General features: G+C 47.6%; 1 protein-coding gene across 1 annotated transcript; it reads right to left on the reverse strand.

Moving 5' to 3' along the window:
• Positions 1 to 6,362: 6,362 nt before the first annotated feature.
• On the reverse strand, positions 6,363 to 11,056 carry FITM2 (fat storage inducing transmembrane protein 2). Its single transcript, XM_052684051.1, has 2 exons — positions 10,825 to 11,056; positions 6,363 to 9,083 (listed from the first exon to the last, which is right to left on the reverse strand). Exons 1-2 carry the CDS (start codon positions 10,995 to 10,997, stop codon positions 8,441 to 8,443), a joined length of 816 nt encoding a protein of 271 aa, XP_052540011.1. The 5' UTR covers positions 10,998 to 11,056; the 3' UTR covers positions 6,363 to 8,440.
• Between the last annotated feature and the right edge of the window lie 14,286 nt (positions 11,057 to 25,342).

Genomic DNA, 25,342 nt, shown 5'->3' on the forward strand with positions numbered 1-25,342 from the left:
TGTGTTATACATTACCCCCGGTGACACTACTGGTGTGTGAGAACCCACATCCACCACCTGTGCAGGCACCTATAGCTAAGGCTATTGAGTGAAACATCAGACATGTTCCCTCAAATATGGTTACCAATTTGGTCCATGGCATCAGTGACAGGGAAAAAATAGGTTTTTTGCTTCTTTTTGAAGAGGGAAACAGGGGGTTCCATGAGGCCATCTCTGTTGTTAATCTGAACGGTGTAAGAACATAATGATGTCCATGACATTACATTCCCCAAAATACATTGCATACACCAAAACAAAACCCTTACCATGGATTTCACCCCTTCCCCTTTGTAAGCTGCTCTACAGACACGTTCCCTGGTGATCTCCAAGAGCCAATTAAATATACACACCAAATGTAGAAAGGAATTGTAATTGGGCTAAAAAGCTACAAAACTCAGAAAGAACAAGAACAAATACTCTCACAGAGCAAATAAAAACACTGGGCAAAATAGGTGCTTGTTTTGTTGCAGAGCACTCTGTTATAACTCAGCTGTCACAAGAATGCCAGGCAAAGCCAGTATCTAGAGCAATGCACAGCTCAGACCAAAATGTGACAGCTGACTCCTGTATTGCTTCACGCTTTGCTGGAAAGCCACAGATGCTGTGGTGATGAGTTTTGTACAGGCCGATTAGTACTGCTCACAAACAAGTCTTTGTTTCGGACCAAATAAAAGAAAAATCAGTGAAGACAGTGCAACTCTCTCCTGCTGAGCCTTGTTTCCCTCCCTTGGTAATGAAAAAACACCACAAGTTTTCTCCAGGGAAAAGCAATCTCCAAGAGCGATAAAAGGCAATTACAGTGACAGCAGAGGCTGGACTGATGTTAAGGACCATGCTGAAATGAACCAGGAGATGAATGTCACCACCCCAATCGATCCAGATTAGTGACTTACTATGAAGTAGCCCTGTGGTGATTACAGGCTGTCGTAATAAAAGGTTGCTTTCTCTCTAGCTGATCTAAGCCTCATCAATCTTCTCCTTTCCATTAGTTTCATTTAAAATTGGAGCACCATTGTACATCCCCATAAGCCTGGCGCTGACTCAGTGGTCCCTGCCTGAGGCAATTTCTATACAGAGAAACATAGAAGTGATAGTGAAAATCCATGTTCTCACTCCAGAACTTTATGCTCTGCACTCAGCAAGGGGTGGGCAGCAGCACCAAGGGGTAAGGCTGGAAGCTGAGGTACCCTGAGATACAGGGTTTGTTTGCAGCAACCACCTGCTGTTGGATACCTTACAATTTGCTGCTGACCAATTCTGTGGCAGCCTGCTGTCACTGATGCACTGCCGTAGCTGCATGAAACAGAACGAACAACTTGTGCTGTATCATCCTGCACCACATTCCTGTGCACCTGATCCAGCCCCGTTCACAGCCCTCCTTCCCTTTCACGCACCAAATCCCAGCCTAGCACTGAGGAACCTCTTCATCCTGTATGTCAAGATGTTTCTAGCCTTCAAAATCTCTCAGCTTTAGAAGCAATCATGCTTTAGGCTCCTAAAGGCTGTAAAAACTTTAACACGTGCTAAAATGCTGAACTTGTAATTACAAGAGGGAAGATAAGTCACTATTTGTCAAATCCAAACCCTGCTGAACACCTCAGATGGAGCTCCATGCCACTGAGTGAGCTGTGGGTACCCAAATCACTTCTTCACTCCCAGGCCTCCTTTTCAATAGTAAAACTATGGTTTCTGAAATCTTTTTACTCCTACAAGTTTTGCTCAAAAGAATCAATTAATAACATTAAAATTGTGTGGTCAGTGCTATGCCTGGCTGACAGCCTCCCCCTCTGCTTGTCAAGGCGTGGGGAAGACCTCTTCATGCAGAATCAGTTTTCAAAACAAAGCTTGTCAGAGAACAAAGAACAGAGCACACAGCCTAAGCCTGCCTGTCACAAGTTGCCAAAGAAACCGAGATCAAGGACTAAGATTACCTAGTGACCGCCTTGTGGCCCTGTAGGAGATTAATTACTGAGCCTTGCTGTGTTTCTGGATGAAAAAGTATCCTTACCACCCAACTGGAGGCTAGGAGCTTTCATCTCTCAGCTAAAGAGAAGAGAGGTTGGTGTAAGAGCTGCTCCTTCAAGCAAGAGGAGGGTATTTCTGCTGTTACAATAAATCAAGGACTTCTGCACCTGAGAATGGCAAACAGAAAACAGCAGTTTGTGCAAACACTGATACATCCACTGTCATCGAGATCAAAACCAAACCCCTTCATTATGGTCCCATAACATCCTTACGCTGTTTCTTAAAGCAAGGCCTCACTGATTCAATCCTAGTGGTTTCATACAAAAGCAATTTTAACACTGGGTCTGAGGTGTTAAGCAGTAGCAAAAAGCCTTGAACTTGTATTCTCAAATAAAGCACATTCATGAGAAACAAATTTCCTTTTCTCACCCCTCATGCTGATTTCTTAATGTGCCCAAATGACATTTACTACCATTATCTTTTATTCTCCATTTTACACGTCCTCTGAAGGATTAAACAGAGAAAACAGTCTGCTTTAAATGCCTCAGCGAAACAAAGAATAGCACATATGCCATAAATAATTCAGACGAACAATTGCTCTGTCAGAACACAGATGTCTATCACTGCAGCAAAGGCCCGCAGCAGGAATGGGGCAAAGCAGGGGCTGCAGATACACGAGTGCTGCAGGCAGAGCTGTACGTGCAGAGGGCATTTGCCTCTGCCTAAGCAAATTATTTCCATTTGGCTGCAGTGCTGAACAGTATTGATGAGTAACGCACCAACCTCCCCTCACTGCTTACAACGCTGTTTTTCTCGTCTTTTTCCTATGCACAGCGACCTACTTTCAGTTCTCCTTTTCTCTGCTCCTCTCTACCGCTCTACTCCTTCACTTTCTTCTGGCTGTCCCATTTCCCTGCCCCTGGCACTGGGCTGAGGACACACGAGCACTTCCACAGGGACAGTTCTGTTGTCAGGAGCCCACGGGCTGTGGAACTGCACCAGCAAAGCACTTCCCACTTCCACCTTCTGAGAAAGCAGCAGAGGAACGGAGAAGAAAGTCTTGCTAAAAAACTAACAGCACAGATCAACTGCCAACTCTGAAAGCTTTTTGATAAAAATAACACTGTCCATCCCCCTGCTTTCACTGCCTGCTCTCTCAGCCCTTTCCTAACAGCACCTGCGCTCTCCTGCGACCCAAATCCTTTTTAGCTGCAGTGGTTATCCAAAAAAAGCTACTTTGCAATCAGAATGGAGCATAACTGGGTTTGAGGGCGTGTATGAGTTCTGCAGGCACTCCACATAGGGTGAGCACTTCACATAGTTCAGAGCTGCTTCATGGATCCTCTTTGCATCCCAAAGTAACGTCACTCCACTGCACGCCTCCTAGAACAGTCTTCTATTTTTACTTACCAAAAGCAATTTCCTTCCACTCCTTGACCTAAGAACCAACCACTACAGAAGAGCAAAACAGGATTTTTGGACTTGAAGAAAACTAAAAGAAAGCTGAAGTAATGGTGCAGTACTGAGAAAAGCTGTGATCTAAAATAACACCCAACCACTGAGCCTACCAAGCATATTTTAAATCGCTGCTTGCTTTCATCATCTGCAAAAATACTCGGCAGATCCTGAGTGACACTCAGAACCAGCACAGTCCTGCTGGGTTTGAGTGCAACAATTCATGTATTAGGACAGAAACCTAACAGGCTTTGTGGCATTTGTATCATCTTTATTTTCAATTAATTTTGCATGCTTTCTTTCTGCCACAGGCAACTATTTTGAGCCGCAGCCTATTTAGCTGACTTTTCTCCAGCAGTGAGTCACGATCCCATCAGCCTGTCACTGATACAGTTGCATTGTGTGCAACCTTCTGGCTGCAGCTCTTCCTGGTCCTCACACAACAGAGGACACCTTACAGAGCAGAACAGGATTGAGGAAAAGATTGCAGAAGAGAGCTGACATTTACAATAAGGGTATGTCTATTTATTGCTCTGACATCAACAGCGTTTCCCACAGATTAAATGCATTAAATTGCATCACAGAAATAATGTGACCTAAAACTGCAAAATGAACCTTGACTGAACAAAGAAAAAGGCTTCAGAAATAAGAAAAAAGGCATCTGTATGTACTTTTATTCCAAGCTTTTCTTTATTCAGCCTCACAATCCCAGGAAGACATGCACTACAACTGCAGACCTCCTTCAGGAAACGTGTGACTGAGAAAGGGCATTTTTATGACCACTTCTTTCCCTTAAGTCAGCTCTCCTAAAGGCTCTTCATCTTAATCACTGTGCCATATTACAGTTCCAAAGCTTTACAGAAACGTTGTTCAGGTTGTCACAAGGCACAACATGTTGCTTATGTTATGTGACAGCCAGAGGATAAATGGATAGATCTTTCAGATCACATGTTACAACACAGTTACCTGAAATTTCAGGCACTGCAATCCATCCTGATGGCTGTTTGCATTTCTGGTTTTCCAACTTGTAATCTCTGTATTCTCACTGCACACTAAAGCACTAAGGTCCTTTATTTCCTTCATGAGTTCAAGCACATCAGGCAGTCCTGCTTCAATAAGTGAGGCATATTCTCTTTCTCAGGTAAATTCCATTACAGTGACTGACCAACTCCTTTTAGCAGCGTTTTACTACGAGTTGGGAACCACAGCAGCCTATTTCACCTTAAGCTTTAGCAGAACGGTTAAAGGAGGAGAAGACAAAAAGAGAAAGCATGCTTTTAAGCAGAGGTAAAGAGCTATTACTAATTCTGCAGTCCAGGAGGGGAGATGAAACTACGAAAAGACAAAACTCTAGGAAATGGGTTTGAGTGAACAGAGATAAGCAAGGAGCCGGAAAAGGCTGAGAAGCTGCAGGGATTTGCTTTGAGCTCCAGGAGTGCTATTGGGAGCTATTTTCCTGAGAAAAGGGACCACAAATTTGTTCAGAACTAACTGCTGATTTTCCAAGACATTCAATATATCACAGCATCCCCTACAGTTTTGCAATTAAAGTGCACCATGGGGTACAACTGGGTGTTTCTCACATTGCCATAAATCGCCATGCATCAAAACAGAAAATGAGATTGTATTATTTCCCTGCTCCACGACCAGGGAAGCATTCACAGAGCAAGTCTGCTCTGAGCAAAAACTCTCACGAGAATCCAAACATCAGTTTCAGGTATGATTGAAGTCTGAACGTCCCAATGGATCTTACAGAAGAGCTTTCCCATCTGCCTGACTTTGCCTCCTGTGACACAAACACGTGAAGGTGCCAGGAGCAAAACAAATCCTTAAGCTTTCCAATGCATTCTAGATGAAACCCACCTCTTTACCAGCCCGACCAGAGGAGAATGTCTAAGGCACCAAGAGCAGGAACTGCCTCACACACATCAGTCAGGCCAAATGCCAGTTACACTTCAATGGATATTTGCTGTTTTTTCACTGCGTGTATTTAAGTGCTATGTCAGTAACGTGTTGGAGAGAAAAAACCTCTCAATAATTGTGCAGGTATGGAAAGACAGCTTTGCAGAAGAAGGGAAGCAGAATCTGGAATTAACTACAATACAGAAAAGGAAGGAAAAAAAAAAGGAAAACAAACACGCAACCAAAACCAACCAACACCTGTGTTTCACATGTGTACAGTGGATTGCATTTAGAATCCACCACAGAACTCCTTTACCTTTAAAATGTCATACTTTCTTCTAAATACAATTTAACAGTAACTGTTGGCAGCTGAAATAAAGGATCTGCCAGTTTGATAGGAAGCACCAAATCCAGCTATTCCTACCGTTTCTCTTTTGCTGCAAGTCTGAGACAAGGAGGCCACGTTTTTATTTTAATGACAGAAGTTCATCTGGGGCAGGGAGGGAGGTCAGGTAAAGGTGATGTGAAATGCATGAGCAGAAAATTGGCCATTTTGCCTTCCAGTTAACTGAAAGCCAAAAGACACCAAGAAGAGGCCTGGAGCACAAGGAAACCTTGTAAGCTAACAGCTGGCACGTGATCTCTGAGAAACACGTTGTACAGGATTTCCAAACTCATAAGGAGTGTTACTGCACGGGAACTTTTCCATCTATTTCAGTGGATTAGGCTTTCACTTTGCTACAAAGAGCAACTGTTCACGTCTGTGTCACCAACTGCATGGCACACATTAGCCATCTTGTCTGGTGTTTTTGTTGGTTTTAAACCTTCATTTTTGAGAATTTGTGCCATGTTCACCTATTCAAATGCTGTGTGCTCAGACTGACACTGATAATTCCGTATCAGCAAAAAAATCTGGGAGGCTGGATCATTCAGGGAAGCGAAGAACAACAGAAGTACCTTTACAGACACCAGAAACACCCACAAAGACACAAACACCAGAATTGTAACTGTTTTTCCATAATCATTTAAATACAGTTTGAGAATAGCCATGGCCCACGTTATTTCCATAACAAACAGTTTGTATGACACTAATCCAAAGCACAGAGAAACATGGATGCAGTGATAGCACACAACATCTGTGGAACTGAAGATAACATCAGCAAGGCTGTTGGTTTAAATAAACTGCATGTTTTGGTAGCAGGCCTCGTCTGTGAAGCAAAGTTACATAAAGATAACCTAAAATAGAAACTTAAATCTAATGAAATGAATCAGAAAACCTTCTGGGTATATAATCCTTTTTCACGATGAAAGAGGCTTGCAGCCTAGCTTAACTCAAGAGGGAGCAGGCTTACAGTACATCAAAAGAAGGACTGCAAATGAATCTGCATTGTTCAAATATATTTTTAGTTAAACCCAGTATGAGTTGATCAGTGCAAATTTCCCAAAAAGTCAGCTTAAAGGCAATTGACTGCAAAGACAAAAGGAGGAACTTGATAGAAAATACTTCAACTCCTGAAAAAGCTTTTCTGCATGGTGATCTGCACTTTCTAATGCTGCAAAACAACTCAGGTTTGGCACTGGACAGAGTGGGAAGTCAAGGGATTTCAACTTTCCCCACAGGCAAGCCACAGACACTGAACTGACGTCGCTATAACTACTGCAAATACTTCCACTCATCTGCTGAAAAAGAACTGTAGAGATGGTAAAAAACATACAAAACCACAACAAAAATGTGCCAAGGTTGACTATGCTGCATCATATTCTGTTCAACAAAACAGTTTGGAGCCAAACGCTGCAGTTTGTCCCCTCTCACACTACAGCTGTGCCTACAAACCTCCTCAACTGCCTCTTTCAACAATGCAACCATCACACAAGTTTTGTGCAACTGCAACAGGAGCAAACCTTTATAAAACCTAATAAAAAGCTTTGCAAGATAAAAACTATGCTAAACGTTTGATATGATGAGCAAACCCATCCAACTTCATACCCATTCATTATACAATGAATTATAGTGGGTTTCCAGATGCATCAGAAGCAGCCACAACTATGTGTGCAATCAAAATTAAGTAGCTTATTGACATTCATTGATAAACAAAACAAATACTGCTTCAAGCAAACTGCTTTGCAGCTCTTAGGACAGTACAGTACAGTACAGTTAGAACAGTAAGTTTCATTCAATACCAAGCAGGCTACTGAGCAAGTTAAGCCAACATGTTCATAACACCAGAATTTTGCTGTTCTGGAAGAAACAGACCAGAAAGCACTCATAGTTTTATGGTGCTAAATGTGTAAGGTTAAAAAACCAACAAAAAACAACCACCCAACTTTCTCAATAGACTTGGGATTTTTTTTGTGTCCAGCATGTTACAAAACGTGACTACAGTTATTTACAGTGCAAGGAGAAGGTAAGACTTGTTATTGAAGAGTTCCCTTTCCAAAGACAGGTATCACTTTCAAGTCACAGACTGCTCAAGCTGTTGTATCTCAGATTCATTCTCTTTGCTGCAGAACATGCATACACCAACTTGCCCCAAACCCTTGTTAGGTGTATTTAATACCTGATAACATGAGATGTTAGCATTTTGCAACTGAGCTTCACACTGCTTTACCAAATGAACATTGGTGGCTAAAGTCTTCTGCAATAGTTAGCAGCAGTCATTAGGAGAGACTTCTTCTAAGAAAGAACAAGTAGGAGTATTAAAAAAAAAAAAGACATCTGGATCATCCCTGGTATTTCGATAAAAATAGACAGAAAGAGGGAGAATTAACTTAAGGTCAGTTAAGGTCTTACAGCGCAAAGGCCTCTGTCAGTTTTGGAAGATCTGTTCCTCTATTTATTAATGCAAGAAACAAATCCACCTTTGTATTTCTTTGTCAGTAACTCCCAGCCAAGAGCAAACCTTTTCCACTACCAATTTCTTTTTCATCATGAGCACAAAGTTTATTACCACCTCCCAGCCATCAGCTAGTAAAGGCTGTTTTCTCCAGCCCGTTACCTTGTTCCTTACGGTGGAAAGCCTGTAACCATGCCTGTACTGAACTACTCTGGCACTGAAAGAAAAATCCAAAGTTAAAGAAATTATCGGCTGTAGCCGTATTTCTTTGAACTCAAAGGTACATTTGGGAGAGGTAGTCCGGGAGAAAAAGGTTTCAAGTACCAAACTCTGTATGTTGCATACCAAGCTGCCAAACCTATCAGTGCACCAAGAAGTTTTTGACTGAAATTGTGGAAATACACAGTAGTGCATAGAAACATGAACACCCAGATCACGGTGAGAAAACACAAGGACACAAACAGGCTGTTGATAACAACACGCAGTCTTGAGTTGCGGTCTATGGACAAGCCTTCCAGCACAGCCATTTCCTCCACAATCATGAGAGTGCAGTATGAGAGCAGAAAGCAGTGCCCCGAGATATCAAAACCATCCCAGACCCCGTTGTTCCGATGGCACTCCTGCTTGGTGGCATAGAGCTGGTGAGGCTCACTCAGTTTAGCTGAGGTAATGCACGTGCCGGTGAGATTCTCGATGTACTCGAAGAGTTCAGTGCACACATACCAGACAGCAGTGCCCACCAGCAGCGTGCTGAGACGCCGCAGAGCTGCCAGAATGCTCTTTGTGGAGCCGTAGAGGAACTTGCTCTTGGCAAACAGGTAGGAGGTGACTCCGATGAAAGGCAGCAGAAGCCAGAACGTCCATGCCCAAGCCACCTTGACAAAATACCTGCCAGAGAAAAGCCAAGAGAGAAACATGCACATGTGAAATTTCATAGGAGCCTGCAGGAGGGAGCTGGGGGTGCGCGGCAGTGCTTCAACTAGCAGCCTTTCAAGGTCACTACTGAGAGCTGTCTAAATTAGGCCTATGATTCCTGCCCTCAAAGTCAAGCATAGCTAAAATCTTAACCCTCTTCTCATTGTTTCTCTTGGGTCTCAGACCTGAATAACTCCTTCACTAGGTACTTCAACTGTTCCCCAAGCAGCATTCCCTCAGACTTACAGCCTCATCCAGACTCTCAGCTGACTCACAGTACATTCAGTTCTTGCAATTGCCTTTACCCTACAAACACAGTCAACTTTGCCTTACTCAAAGAGCAGCTGCAAATAAAATTTTCTCGGCTTGCCACCCTGACCCTTGGTCTTCCCTTCCTCTTCCATCTTAAATAAACTTTGCTTTACAACCTTTCACAACCTTACCCTCTTCATACTAAGTAAGATATCCCAGAAAAAGGATGACTCTTTTCTCTAATCAGCTTAAGACACTTTTCCTCCATTATCACCTCATAAAATCAATGAAGTAGCATAACTTCACAGTAGGATCCATCCTTCGCTGTCTCTCCAGCCCTCCTTTGGCATACACAAATTCCTACGCCTCAAAATGCACTCCCTGCCTTGACAATTTTTGTTGTGGTGTCTATAAAATGTTGGAAACAAGCTGATGATGTGCAGCTATCCTATTTAGCAAGACATTGCCTAATTAGTTCTGCCAGTATTGCCCAACTAAGAGAAATCTTTTCAGATCTTACAACACAGCAGGTACAAATGAGCAAAGAGACCAGAGCCTCCAACCTTCCGTCTCCCACCAGCACCTTCCAACGCAGCCTGCTTCCTACCAACTGGAGACAAAGAGGAACTGTGCAGCCCCCCCCTCCATACCCTTCTTGTTTCTTGAAAAATAAACTCAGTCTGTGCCCAAGTTAGACACACTTTTCACTTACAAGCTCTGCATCTAACGAGCACTAACAAAGCTCTGCATTTTCATTAGGCTCCCAACAAAAGCCACCAGGGCCTTGTCCAGAGCTGTGGGGGGTGCCATCCTCACTTTACAAGAGAAAAGGCAGCAGCAATTACAGCTGCCAACACGGAATAGCAACAGAAAATGAAGTTCTTGTTTGGCTGAGAAAATCAAAAGCCAAAAAGGCTGCTAACAGGGCTAGCAACCAGCAAACCAGCAAGACATCCGGGGGGCAACTGCTTCAGAACCCATCAGTGCTGACAAACGTCCCCTACTAAAAGGCAAATGACTCTGCAGCGTGTTTTATCATACCATCTACCCCACTCAATCCGTGTTCCTCCAATTGTTCTTTCCAAGCACACCCAGAGACTGCCAGACGTCACCGAGCGACAAATTCAAACCAAAGCAGCACAAAGACAGCCACGAAGGAGACGGTCGGCAGCGTTACGTGCTGCTGTGCCCGCTGAGCGCGGTGCCAGACGCTCGGAGCCGCGAACAGGCGCTGCATGGCACAGCCCACATAGCGCACAGCGGAACTGCGCTGCCCTTACGGGAAGCCACAACGCGCCCTGTCTCTTCGCTTCCTCTGGACCATCTCGGTAACCATCAGTTCACCCACATCCCAGGAGGAGCCAGGTTATGCGTTGCCCTCCCCTTCCCGGCCCACCCACGAGCACAGACCCAGGCTCCCCGCCCGGACAGTGCCCGCCCGCACAGCCCCGGCCCCGCTCACACGTTGAGCGCGTTGCGTTTGTTCTGCATGGGCGTCTCCAGCACCAGATCGGCGTCCTTGAGGGCGGACCCGAGGAAGACGAGGCCGAGCAGCAACCAAGGCAGCCGGCGGCGCATTGCCGCGGTCACCAGCCGGGCCCGCAGGCAGCGGGCGCACCGCTCCAAGCGCTCCATCGCGGCCGCCGCTCCTCCTCCCGTCCCGCCGCTCCTCCCGGCTCCTCCCGGCCGCCGTACGCGTCACGCGGAGCCCCGCCTGCCGCCCGAGCGCCCCCGCGCGGCGCCCGCCGGGCCCTGAGCCTGAGGGAGCCGGAAACAGCGGCTGTGCGCATGCGCGGGGCGGATGCGTGCATGCGGGCGCCCCCTGTCGGACCGCCGCTTTAAAGCGTAGAGGGGGTGCGGGAGCTCGGAGTCTGAGACTGGAAGAGAGCTGCGAGGTCACGGAGTGCAGCGGGAGAGCCGCGCTGTGCCGTAATTCGAGGCCTCCCTGCGCAGCCTGTGCCACTGCATCGCCTCTCTTTCTGAGAACAAATTCTTCCTTATCTCCAGCCTGAACCCCGCCTTGCACACCTTAAAGCCATCACCTCTCCTTCTGTTGCTGTTACCTGGGAGCAGAGGCCGACCCCCACCTCACACAACCTCCTTCAGGGAGCTGCAGACAGCAGTAAGGTCTCCCCTGAGCCTCCTTTTCTCCAGACTGAACCATCCCAGTTCCTCAGCTGCTCCCCATAAGTCCCCACTGTGCTCAGACCCCTCACAGCCCCGTTGCCCCTCTCTGGACGCGCTCCAGGCCCCGATGTCTGTGTGGCAGTGAGGGCCCACAGCTGAGCACAGCTGAGCACAGCAGCCGTGCGGAGCCTCGCAGCCTCACACCATGCAGGAGGCAGGCTGCCCTCACTGCTCCGCTTCTGAACCTTCTTCTGGGCCTTAAAACACACAGAGAAGGTATTCCTGGAGCTCTTACTTCTCTGCCACCCGTGTTTGCAGCTGAGAGCAGTGGTGCCCAGGCAGTTCTGCTGTCATTACAGTGTTTGAGACTTACTTTGTTGAACTGCTGCTGCTGTCATTTCAACTTAAAATGCGAAAAATAAACAATCAGAAGAGAAATTGCTAAATGAACAAGGCCCCTTTGTTCATCTGAATGATCTCAGTAGTAAAAATGTTCTGGGGGGGGCGGGAAACCAGACCCCATCTGAGACAGGATTGGAAAGTATTTCTTGCCAGAGAGCGTTTGAAAGTTCTGTGTTTTTGCTTTTCTTTTTTTTCTTTATTTTTTTTTTTCAGTCATCATCAGCAAATCTATGACAACATCTGGGCTGAAAGAGCAAAAGGATACATCAGAGTCGACTGATGCACAAGCAACTTTAGTATGTACGGATAGTTTCAGCTAAGGGAGTTATCCAGGGTAAATGGCATTTGGTGATTTATTATATGCTGTTTTTAATAGGACTGCCATGACCATGCCTAACACTTCTAGCCACAGCATTGTACCCTGAATTAGAGATGACAGGCAGCTGCGTTCACTCAAATGAGTGAGTATAACAGGGTGTGAGAGCAGGTTTTACATTGTCCAGCATTGTCTGCCTAAATCCCCTCCTGGGGGAGTCCAGCTGCTTTTGAAACTTTTCCTTCTTTGCTTCCCAGGTTTGAGTCTCTGATCTCCAGATTGTTTTCAATGCCTGTGAGCTGGAGATGGCAAGTTGCTTGGTTGGTTGCTAATGAAGCATACCGTGGTGTCTACCACATTGCAGGAAGATTTTGTAAGCTTGGCACCTGTTCCAGATGAAGGGAATTGATGGCATGGGCTGGAAATTTGTCTGTCTTCGGCTCAGCTTGAAATGTCTGAGGATTATCTCTATAAATCATGTATTCCAGCAAATGCAGTGAGCAAAGCTCAACTGGGTTCCAGGTGTCCTGCAGATTTAGAGTGAATCTGTAGTTTCATGCCATGTATTTGCTGCCACATGCACCAGTCCTTTTGAGGAGCCAATTTGTAGCTCCCTACACAGAGAAGAAGGATTTAGGCATTTTAAAACTGTAGAAAATGCTTTTACACGTAACCAAGGAAGAGGATTTATTCTAGATGGATTGTAGAAGGTTCCCAAAGAGTCCTCACAGACAACATGTCAATCTGTGTCAGGTATAAAAACACTAAATGGAGTTGTTTAGGTACAGCAGATCTGGCTGTACTTCTCTTCCTTCTTTTCCTTAAGCTTACCAAATGCCAGACTCAAGCTGAAGACTTCCAGCCCATTCAATGAAGATTAAATGGTGGTTTTTTTTGTTATTGCTGTTGTTATTTTCTAGTTGAACAGAAGTTTAATTTGAACCAAAGCTCCAAACAATTTTGTTTTCACTGAAAAATTACATTCTGCTCTAGGGTGGTTGATAAGCATGGTGACTGCATGCCCAGTCACCCAAAGCTTAGGGCTTACTGGGACATGCAACATAGACATCACAGCAAGCTGAGCAGAGGTTTGAAGTGAATTTCAAAATGCCTTGGAAGAACATCTTCACTCCTGAGCTGTGGAAACTCTGGGAAGGAATCTTTCCTGGTCATAAAGTTCCATGATTTATCCAGTGTTTCAGTATTAATCAGAGCAAGAACACAAAACTGTTCTCTTACTAGTTTAAACAATTTATTAGTTAAAAAAATTCAATTCCAGCAATTCTGTTAATCATTATTTCGCTTGACTGCAAGCAAATCTTTCTTGCTGATGCAAGAGTACAGCATGGGTACCTTCTGCAGAGTTGAGAACTCTCCTCTGGAAACACACCCTAACCTCAGTAAGCCGTCAGTGGAAAGAGATTGTAACCTATAGCAGCTCTTGCCAGGAGCCTAAGGCACATATATGCCTAATTCAAGCACTTAAAATAAGATTTGGAGAAATTCAGACCTTCCTGCAAGTCAGTGATGTTTTGCTCAGACTCTTGCTATAGCATTGCCATCTGCTGTCAGCTAGATGCTGAGTAAGTGGATCTCAGTATGTCACACGCAGCCTCACAGATACATGCATGAGGCCCCATTCACAAGCATTTCCTTCTCACGTTGGGTTTGCATGTTACAAGAAGGCAAGAAGTTAATTATGCCTTCAAGCCCACCATGGAGCAAATTAATAGGGTTTAGTCTTCCAGCCATTTGATAAAGCCCAGTGGGAGCTTCAGCTGTCACAAATGTCCTAGTGCTTCCAACTGAGCTGTTCAACACCGAGGAATAAACTGTTACAGGTTTGGCAGTTTGATGTGGAGAAATACCAAAAAGACTGAACAAACTTCTCAAAAACAGCTCAATCAGTTTAAGTCTCTTGAATTTGATAAGTAGGACCTCTAGGCACCTTTCTGTGGCAGCAACTCTTTAGCAAAGAGCCCCTCAGAGCACACTGCCAGCGCTCACACACTTGGGGCTGAGTTTCCCCTCTAGCAATCCCTCATTTGGACCCGGGAGACCTCTCTTTCCAGCCTGCCCTGCTATGTCAGAGCAATACCTACAGCACGATGCTTTCTGCCTCCATCCCCACACCACTTTGGGCTCACACAAATGCAAACCATTTGGAAGCCATGTGCTTTCAGTGGCTGTGCCACTCATTCTTTCCAAGCCTTGCTTGCTCTGTTTTCCTTGGTGAACGCTGCTCACATCTCCATGATTGATTGTGTTTGAGTTTGATTGTTAAGTGTGCTGGGATGTTTGCATGAGAGCTGCTACATAAGCATAATTTGTGCTGTATTTTCTTTGCCTAATAGAAGATTAAGCTTGAAGTTGAAGATAGTTTTGGCCCTTCACTGAGACACCATCCTTCAACTCCAGTGCTTTGAACTCTTCAGCCTCCTCTATTCACTGTCAGCTTAAAGTATGCTTTGTTCCCTTGTGTGTCAGTGATGCCTTTGAAAGACAGCCAGCACAGAGCTGCAGCAGCCTTCCCATCATAATGACCTGCATCCTGCCTGCCTCTGGTGGCAAGGGATGCTCTTCATACGAGAGCATCTCATCACTGTTCTGCAGAACCAAGGGCTTCTCACCTGTGAGCAGGTGCTGCTTTATTTACTGCAGAAAAGCTAAATTAAGGAAAAGTTGAATCAAGAAACAGAAGAGAGAAAATGCTAATTCACAACCTGTGCGGCTGCTCAAATAAATGGGAAAGGTCTTCCCCAGTCTTGAAACCCCAGACATTTTGGAAAAAATTATGGAAATCAGCCCCAGGTAATTTCCATACAGACTTCACTACCTCCAGAGCCAGCATTAAAGCTTCCACAGGTCCCTTCAAACTCTGTTCAGATGAATAGAAAGGGAATGATCTTAGCTGAAGGGAATTTTCAGCATAGTTGGTGGTTATATCCAAAGATCAAAATATTTGGGGATACGGGGCAAAGTGTAATAAAGAACCAATTCAGTTTTCAGTGGCACAAACTCGACTAGTGCTACAAATTAATACCTACTGCTAGAAATATTTATATTTCTTTCTCTGCACAGACGGATTTCAACAGAGCAGACTAATGACAGGTTTGAATTTATGGAAGAGAATGGTCTGGTGACCATGGCCCGAGCAAGGATTCAGAGAATCTGGTTTTAATTTGTGGCTCTGACAACCCCCTCCACAGCCACGGCAAGTTCCTTAACCTCTATATTTCCAATTCCTGTGTAGGAAATGGAAGCAGATATGTTTTCCTGCTTCCTGAATTTCTTTCAGAGATGTTATAGAAAGGGACAACAACTGTCTGAAGAGCTCAAAAATAAGCAGAGCTGACAAAGGCGTGAAGTATTCTTTCTGCAGTGAGAATTCAGCAGCCCCTTCATAGACAAATGGAGATGAGATTGCATCTGAACTGTGTGTGTGTGATTAACTACACGTGCATTCGTGCAGAAAGTGCTCCTTGTCATTCTGATCTTACCTGACCTCGTGGTGCAGGGGTGATACTTGACCCAGGCTGCGCTCACGTTTTGCACAGCACACGATGCTCGCCTTTTGCGTTTGCCAAAGCAAATCTTTGCTCCCAGACACCTGCACACACGAGTTAATTTGTTCTGTGTCAGCTTTTGGTGGTAGATGCTGTGCATTTTTATTTTTTTTTAATCCCTGCACATTTGATGGATGGCACCCAAAGAAACAGTTACTGGTAAGCAACTCCTGTCCAGTCAGGTGAATATTTCTGGTTGTCACATGGGAGAAGCATTATTTATCGTTTCCCTGTATTTGCTTTCTGTAATTATCAATCACAGATTAAACATCATGGAAAACTCACATGTTTCATGAAGTCCTTTGAGGGTGGCCCTTTGAGCAAGGCCAGCTGCATTTTATTATTGCTTTTTTAAAGGAAGAAGCTACAGTTTACTGGAACTGGTCAAACACAGGAAGAAAATGGCCTATACTTATTCAAATTCACAAATGTGAACTTCTCAAACTTCACTAGTGCTTTTTTAGCTCGTATATTTACAGTCAGATGTAAAATTTAGAGCTGACTTTGTGTTGATTAACTGCAGGGACCACAGCTCCCAGTTCCACTTTCTGGACTGGATAACTGGCACAACAAACCACATAACATGAGCTGTGGCTATTTTAGTCAGACAGATAATTACAGATATTAAATGCAAAGCTAAAAAATATACATACATAATATTTAATCTGTGCTTTACTGGTTTGGTTAATTATATAAGTGTCAGCTGGAAACGTGCCCTGAAAATTTCAATTCACCCTGAAAATAATCCCTACAGTTGTGTCCTGTAGATAAAGATACTAATTACAAAAAAATAATCAAAGTGTATGTTGACAAGTCAGGGGACTGAGGGTTGTCATAATCTCAGTTGTTTACGTTAATATGTATACATATAGCAAATTATTTGTTTGGTTCCTTACCTATTCCCTATGCTAAGCAAACAGCACCTCCTCATCTCACTCTTGCTCTTCCACAGTGGGCTGTCCCACATCCCAGCCTTCATCAGAAGGGGAATTGAATTTGCCCCAAAGCTGCAGGGTCTGTGTGACAAGCAGGCACAGATGCTGTCCAGAAGACAGGCGAGCAGAAGGACAGTAAGCATTAGCATGAAGCACTGAGTAAGCCTTGGGGTTGGGACAGTGGTAACATCACACAGAATGCACTTGCCTGCTGGAGAAGCCAGAGCCATACCAGCATCCAGAGTCCAAGTTCTGATTTCCCACTGGCTTTCCCAACCACGGCTCTTCCCTTCAGCATCTGCTGGAGCTTTCAAGTGCTTGCCTGTCTGCGGTGTGCAGCTCAGCCTTGCGGTGGTTGGCGTGATCCTCGCAGCTTCCTTAATGCTGCAGTGATGGCATCCTACTATCAGGCACGAGATGTCAGCAGAGCAATCGCTGACTCGCTCAGCCCAGTTTCCTGATACAAGTGACAGAAACTGGCTGCTCTCACTGAAGGCGCCCATCCCAGTCCACCAAACACAGAGCGCCTCCCAGAACACTGGGGCCCAGTCTGCTCCTCACCAGGGTGGGGTGAAGGTGTGGAAGGTGCTCAGTCCCACTGAGAGACGTCTCCTGCATGCAGGGAGGCAGCTGGTGGGTCTCAGAATAAACAGCTTTCCAGCATGTTTTTCCTCCTAGCTTTAATATCTGTAAAGAATAAGATTAGAGCCAAATCCTGGTACTTTAAATCCAAGCATTTACCAGCTTCGCTTAAAGCAGTAGGATTCTTTGCAGAAGTGTTTGTTTGTGCAGTTCAAAGAAGCTACACTTCTTAAACATGAACCCAGCACAGAAGTACAACTCAACCCAATCTCTGTTGACACAATTCAGAACTAGGAATAAACACACAAGAAGTGCATCCTGCTTTAAAAACGTGTCCACTGGCCACTCCTTTAACACAGGTTCCAAAGAACTGGCGTAACCATTCTCACCTTGGTGCTGAGAAGGAAGCAGGACCCAGGCAGAGGAGCTGGCACTGCGCCGGTGCCATGAGCAGCGCGGGTCCTGTCCTGCAGCAGCATTTCCTTATGCCCATCCCCAGGGACACCAACATCACTGCGGCTTTGAGTTCTGCTTCAAAGCTGTGGCTGGAACGAGGTTTCTGTAAACTTAGGAAAACAGGTAAATATTTGTCAGGTTCCTCATCACCTCAACAGTCATCTGTGTGGGATGGCCAGAGCAGCCAGCAGGCACGGAGCCTCAGTGGTTTGCTGAGCCACTTCAGGAGGTGGACAGACACAAAGCACCATGGCCAGGAGGCTTTGCCCTGTGCACACACTAAATCCACACAGACATCTCCTTCAGCTGCTGGATGGGGCAGAGAGAGGTCCTGTCCTTGCTCATACAGCAGAGAAGAAGAGCAGCCCTGCTCCTAGTGCTGATGGTGCTGTTTGTATCCTCTTAGCCTGGTTACTCCCGATTAGCATCAGCTGCTCTTCACAGAGGCTGAGAGCACATCATGTTTCCCACCTGTCACTGCAAGTTTGGGTGGTGGGCTCTGCAAGCCCTCGGTGTCATAAGACAGAAAATCATATAAAACTTGATTGAATTGGTAATGCTCTACTTTCTGATGTCTTGAGGTGTCTGGTTTGGAAACAGGGCTCTGCTGTGAGCACCCCACAGATGCTCCCAAGCTTCCCCTCTCTGATCAGTACAGCATTAAAATGCCAGCTTAAATAAGAACAAAGAGAAAGGGAAAACAAAAATGAGAGGAGTGGCAGATAATAAAGCTGCAGAGGTGTGCAGTGAGGCTCCTTCCTGCAGCCCAAACCCAGCTACTGGTGACTGAGCCCCATGCTCTGCCACAGACCTGGGGCAATGCCACACTTCTGTCCTTTAGTCACGTGAAGACAAACTGGAGACAAGCAGAGGCTCTAGGCAAACAGAAGAAGAAGCTCTGGGACTGTAATGGAGACAAGGTGGGAGCCCCAGGGTGCTTTACCTTGGCTTCATTCCCAGCTGCACTGCCACCCTTGTATTTGTCCCAGGTTGGAGAGAAGCACAAACTCCTGCATGAGGACACGCTTGGCTCTGAGCTCTGTGCCTTATATGACAAGGAGCCAGCTCAGCAGTACCACTTTAGCAGCAGAGCTGGCTGTGCCATGGTCACTTGCATGTGGTTTTGTTCAAGAGGGAGGACAAAGTTGCATAGAGTCCAGGACCCAGCAGCCTCCCTGGCTCCTGTCACAGACAAGGCCACACAGCATGGGTGCATTGGCATAAGCCACAGACCTTTGTTCCACAGCCTGAGTGACACCCAGAGCAGCTGATGAACTGCAGGAATCTGCCCATGTGCAGCCTTTTGTACTTCAAAGCCTGATACTGGGAGTGGGGGGCTCAACGCAGCTGCCAATGCCCAGGGCATCCCATGCAAGGTATTTATCCTCAGTACCGGGGCTTTCTGGGATTTTCATGTCCACACGTCCCCTGATCAGAGCATAGAGACCCCAAGGAGGACAGATCCATGCTTGGAGAGACATGGAATGCATCCTTCCCACTTTGGATGTGTTTAGTTAAAGCTCTTGTCAGTTAGAGCTCCTGTCTCTGCATCTCCCCACAAATGCTTTGGATGAGAGCTCTGATTTCCATTCCTGTATACCTCACGTATGTGCTTGGCTCAGCCTTGGGTTATTAGACAGCAATCCAAAAAGCAGGAGGTTGCTTTTTGGCCAGCCAAGCGCACACGAGCCCCCAGTGTGCACGTTTTGTTAATACACTGAAGACCAAGGGAGAGGAGGAGCAGCTGATGCCTGGGCTGCCCCATCACTGCCATCACAGCCCTGGCTGCCAGGGCAGAAGCTGCCCAAGCTGTATTTGCAGGACAACATGGCAGTGTCAGGCAGTGAGGACTAAGGAAATAAAGCAGAAAGGATCACTTCCTCCTTCATTTTCTGCTTTCTCAACCATTGTCCTGCTTTGAGCAAAATGGTCCTTGTGAACATCTACGCCACTGCAGTTGAACCTGAGAAATCTCTTGTCTAGGCAGGCAGAAATCTGATGGCTCAGCTCCAACCATCTGGACGTGGGAAAGCTTGGAAGCCCCATGAGAAAAGGGAGATTTCTTGGCAAAGATTCACAGTCAATCTTTATGGGAGAGTGGAGGGCTGGCAATAGCAGGTGGCCGTCATGCTGCACCCATCCTGCTGGCACAAGCCAGGGAGCCTCTAGGTGCTCAGGTACAGTAAAAGTGAGCAAAAATAGCTGGGAGGGGGTTCACCTTCAGTGCCAGAAGCAGGCAGGTACCACAGCAATCCCACTGCCCTGGTAGCAGCTTGGTCTCAGTGTATGGGCAGGGGCGGTGGGTGCAGGGGCCACCAGGGCACAGGGACAACACAGCAGAGGAGCAACAGGAACAGATTTCCCTGTGCAGTCCCATGAAATGCGCCTGTGAGTCAGTGCCAGGTGCTCCATTTCTATCTTAATTTTGGTCTTGGAAAGAAAAAATTGCACAAGCTGAGTACACAGGGGCTTCAATCAAGCTGTGGCATACACCTGTCCAAGCAAGAAAATTACACAGTGAGGCTGCCAGGGTGTCCTGAATTCACCGGGTGTGGGCCTTGGGGGCTGTGTCGCTGTAGCCCCCAACAGCAGCATTGCTGGCACTAGGAGCTGCTGCTCAACCCATGCTTCCATGCCCAGCATTGGTGCAGCAGCTGCAGGCAGTGGGCTGGGGATGCACACCGTGCTGTGGCATGGCCACCAGATACTGAGGGGAAAACAGCAGAAAATGGTCATGCTGTGGAGGTCCAATGTTGGCAAGAGATGGGGAGCTCCCACCAGGACTCTTGACCAGCATCATGGGACGGAGGCTGAATATTGTGGCTACACCAAAGGACCGATGTGTTTCCTACCACTGAGCCCAACAGCTGAGCACGCAGACACCAGGCAACAGGCGCAGTGAAACGTTGCACAGAAATACCGCCTGTTGTGTTTGCAAGACTGATGGCATCCACAGCAAATTAACTATCTTTTGAGTGGTGCTGAGAGCAGCGTCCACACGGTCTGGTGAGTGGATTTCTAAACTTAGCCCAGTTACAGTAAACTACACCTTTGCAAGAAACTACCGTCCACAGTGTTCAACTTCAGAGACATTTATTTCTAGAGCCTGCGGAAACATTTCTCACCTTTCAAAGGGCCCAATTATTCCCTGGGGCTGGCAGAGCTCCCCAGCTCCATCCTCGTGGCATAGGGGGACCTTGGCTCCAGGCACACTGGGAGAGGTGGTTTCTGTAACCTCCCTATTTAGGGAAGAGATCACTTCAGATCCTGTTAGCCTAAGGGTGTGCGCTTTGATGGAGGGCACTGGGACACCTCCAGTCATGGTGACTCCACCACCTCCCTGGGCAGCTGTGCCACTGCATCACCACTCTTCCTGAGAAGTTTTTCCCAATTCCCAACCTCAGCCTTCCCTGGCACAACTTAAAGCCATCACCTCTCCTTCTGTTGCTGTTACCTGGGAGCAGAGGCCGACCCCCACCTCACACAACCTCCTTCAGGGAGCTGCAGACAGCAGTAAGGTCTCCCCTGAGCCTCCTTTTCTCCAGACTGAACCATCCCAGTTCCCTCAGCTGCTCCCCATAAGTCCCCACTGTGCTCAGACCCCTCACAGCCCCGTTGCCCCTCTCTGGACGCGCTCCAGGCCCCGATGTCTGTGTGGCAGTGAGGGCCCACAGCTGAGCACAGCACTCGAGGTGCGGCCCCACCAGAGCTGAGCACAGCGATGATCACCTCCCTGTCCTGCTGGCTGCGCTCTGATGCACACCGGGATGCTGTTGGTCTTCTTGGCCACCCTGGCACACTGCTGGCTCACGTTCAGCTGAGCGTCGACCAACACCCCCAGCTCCATTTCTTCCACACAGTTTTCCAGCCACCCTGCCCCAAGGCTGTAGCAACGTGTGGGGTTGTTGTGACCAAAGCGCAGGACGCAACGCTTGGTCTTGTTGAACTTCATCCCATTGCCTCAGCCAGGTGAGCAGCCTGCCCAGGTCCCTCTGTGGGGCCTTCAGGTGGATCAACGCTTCCCCCTCTCAGTGCCATCTGCACCTCTTTACTGAAGGTACACTCAATTCCCTCACCCAGATCATCAATAGAGATATTAAACAGGGCCGGTTCCTTGGGGAACACCACTGGTGACCAGTCACCTGTTGGATTTAACTCCATTCACCACCACTCTCTGCGCTCATTCCTCCGGCCAGTTTTCTACCCAGCAAAGAATGTATCTGTGCCAGGCATGGGCTGCCAGCTTCCCCAGGAGAATGCTGTGGGAGACTATCAAAAATTTGCTGAAGTCCAGGTAGAGTACATGAACAGCCTTTCCCTCACCTGCCAGGGGGAAGCCCATCCCAGTGTGATGTGCCTGTGTTCTGGCCATGAAGGGCAGCTGGGAATTCACTCCACAGGTGGATTGTTGCCTCCTGCATCTCTAATTCAGGGTTCAGCCCGGTTCAAAAGGACCCAACATTCCAAGGGGATGCTCCTAGTTAACCATAAGGACAGTTTTGAAGTCCTAAGGCTTTGGGATCTGTCTCTGTCTTGGGTGGGGGGCACACTGACCAATTCAGTGTGAAATCTTGGCTTCATGAAAGCCTGGAGCTGAGGAGCATGGTCTGGGCATTACCAGAATGCTGACACCTCCCTGCCAGAGGAAATGACAATAGGAATGCTTTGGAGGAGTCATTTTTAAAATGTCAGTCCTGAAGAAAACACTTAGGTGACAGTTTAGCTGTGTGTTCCCTTCTAAAGTTCGCAAATAAAAGTGTGAGAAGTCAGCTTGGGTTTTCTTATCATGTAAAATATGAAGATCAAATCTTCCGACCTCTAAGTCAGAAGGAAAACCCCCTTCCACGATCCAGGAGGAAGAAGCTGGCTACTGATGTGTTTGACCACTGCGTGGCTCTGAAAATGCACAAAGCTGTCAAAATCCTCCTTCCTGTCCTGCCACGGTCAGCACCAGGGCAGCCTTGCTTTGCTGCACCTGGTGAAGAGCAGAACCACTTCCCTGCATTGTCCTTCTCTTAACCCAGGGGTGCCAGGCAGGTCTCAGCCCCAGCCTCACCCCACTCCATCCTGCATGAAGATGGCCCCACTGCTACCTTTACATGTGGCTGCTGGAGGATTCCCAGAGCCACAGCCCTCGGACACACGGACGTGCCTGAGGAGCCCTGCTATGCGCATCAGCCCTAAAATCGCCGCTGCGCATCCTTGCCGAGACAGCAAACCCAGTGATTTATCTCTTTTCTTTCCCTTGATGCACATTAAAACGAGTTCGCCGGCACTGCTGCTGCCTCCAGCTGAATGCGTGTGCTTCTTGGCTCCCCGCACACTGCTCTCCACAGATGCCGTGTGCTTTGGCAGCCAGGCCAGTCTGGGCTGCAGGATATTACGCCTGGCAGGGACACAAACCCCTCCAGTTCCTGGAATTCGGATTGTCTCGCAGAGTGCTGATTAAGCAGCACTTTCTCTCTGCTCTCAGGGCAAACCCCCTGTTGTCCCCAAGCAGGGCTGCTTGCAGTTCAGCTCCTGCACAACAGCAGGAGCACAGCAGGTCCACCTCCCCAGGCCATCGCACCAATGCACATCAAATCAGGGAAACAAGAGCTGTTTCCTCAAATGCACAGCTTTGCAGCCCATGGCACTGGAGGAGCATTCACTATGCAGGGCTCTGTCTTTTGTAAAGTAATAAATCACTGTGAAAGCCGCCCCATAAAGCAGTCCTGATGCCCTTCTTGGGCTGGCTGCTGTCAGATGCAGAGGTTGGCTCCACAGGGTGCAGGTTGGAACATCCCTCCAGCACATATCACCCTACAGGAGAGCAAATTCCACAAAAGCTTGAGCACGGGCAAAATTGTGCGCAGGAAAATATTCCAGCAGAGTCCCAGAGCAAGGAGAAGCTGCACTGGTATGCACACCTCTGCACTGGGGTGCTATTCCCACTCCACATGTGGCTGTGGTGCTCCTCCAGCCCCCGTGTCCCTAGGGTCACAGTGTGGTTGCTGGGGATGCTCAGCCTGTACCAGGCTTCTTGCCTTCCTGCTCTGCCACTGTGGTTATGGGCGGTGTGCATCTGTGTTGGGAAGGCTTAGAGCATCCCCCATTGCAGGGATCCAGTGTTGCTGTGAACAAGCACAGCAGCCACCAAACTATGGTCCCTGCAAGCACCTTTTTCTTACCCATTTCTCCTGCCTGAGCAGCAGCTTCCTCCCAGTACACAGTGGTCTCAGTGCCGCCGGTGGCTGCAGCAGCCTCAGGGTCACTTCCACCCAGCATTGGGGTGAGGAGTCACTTTGGGAACCAGTGATCACTCCGTCAGCCTTTGGGAACAATGCTCAGGATGCTATAGGAAAACACACCTGCTGCTGCAGGATGGTCGGTGCAGGACAGCTGCCAGCAGAGACACACGCACTGCAGTGACAGGGTGAGCAGCATCCCACCCCAGGAAGGCACACTTCTGCCATCAGCTTGCACAACACCAGGGTCCCTCCTGATCCCCTCATTGCTCTGCCGGGGCAGAACCCCTCTGTGCCTGCGGGGTTTCCTGTCCATCGTTCCCCATCCAGACCCAATGGGGGCTGAGAACGAGGGGGCACATCGCAGGAAATCTTTCCTTGTAGATATCTCATAACAAGCAACAACGACAACAAACATCACTGAAACAAGCAGCTTTCCTGCCTGCCGGAGCACCGCGCAGAGCTGTGCTGGCTTCTCCCTCCAGCAGCGCGTGGGGCTCAGCAGCGGCTGCGTGTGCAAGAGGCGTGCACCGAGAGCCGGCTATAAACCGCCCGGCAGAGCTCTCCCCAAACCTCAGCACGTTCCCGGGGGGACGAGTTAGGATGCAGTTTCTGCGTCACGCTGCCGTGGGCTGCCCGCCTCGCCTGGGTTAAATCTCTGGCACACGTGTCCGGTGCAGGTTGTTTGCAAAGGTTGGCCCCGCGCGGTGCCGGGCTCGGCTGCGCTCGGCTCATTGCTTCAGGTATGCGGGGTGAGAGCGGGAGCGCTCGGGGATGCGGTGGCTGAAGGACGAGGAGATTCCAGCGTTTCCCTTTTTATTTTTTATCCTGGTTTTGTGGTGGTTTATTTCTCTTTCCCCAAGAGAGGGACTCAGTAGGATTTCTTTCTGTTTTAAAACTTGCTAAGTGTTTTTGTTGTTGTTGCTGCTGCTGTTTTTTTGTATCTGTGCTGTCCGTTTTGTTCTGGGGGTTTTCTCACCATCCAAATGTTGCGGGGGACGGGACAGGCTCTCACTGTGCCCCTCGGGAGCCCTGTGTGGCAGGTAGGTGGGATAGATGAAAACTGGGACAGATCCTGCACTGATGTCTCTTAAAAGAAACAAGAGAAGGAATTCCGCAGACATCTCCCTGCTGCTCACAGTGTTACTGTGCCAAGCCAACGGGAGCTGCAGGTTATCAGAGCTTCATTTAAAACACTTATTTTGAAAAGGACAAAGGAAGCTATAGGAGTTGGGCTTGATGATCCTTCTGGGTCCTTTCCAACTTGGAATATTCTACAGTTCTATCAGTTCTTATTTGGAGCAATGGGACTTGCATGAGCGATGCAAAGCGAAGCAGTGCAGGTCATGTTTTCTCTTCCAGCGCCACG

This window comes from Tympanuchus pallidicinctus, unplaced genomic scaffold, assembly GCF_026119805.1.
Source record: "Tympanuchus pallidicinctus isolate F22 unplaced genomic scaffold, pur_lepc_1.0 scaffold20, whole genome shotgun sequence".
NCBI classification, from domain to species: Eukaryota; Metazoa; Chordata; class Aves; order Galliformes; family Phasianidae; genus Tympanuchus; species Tympanuchus pallidicinctus.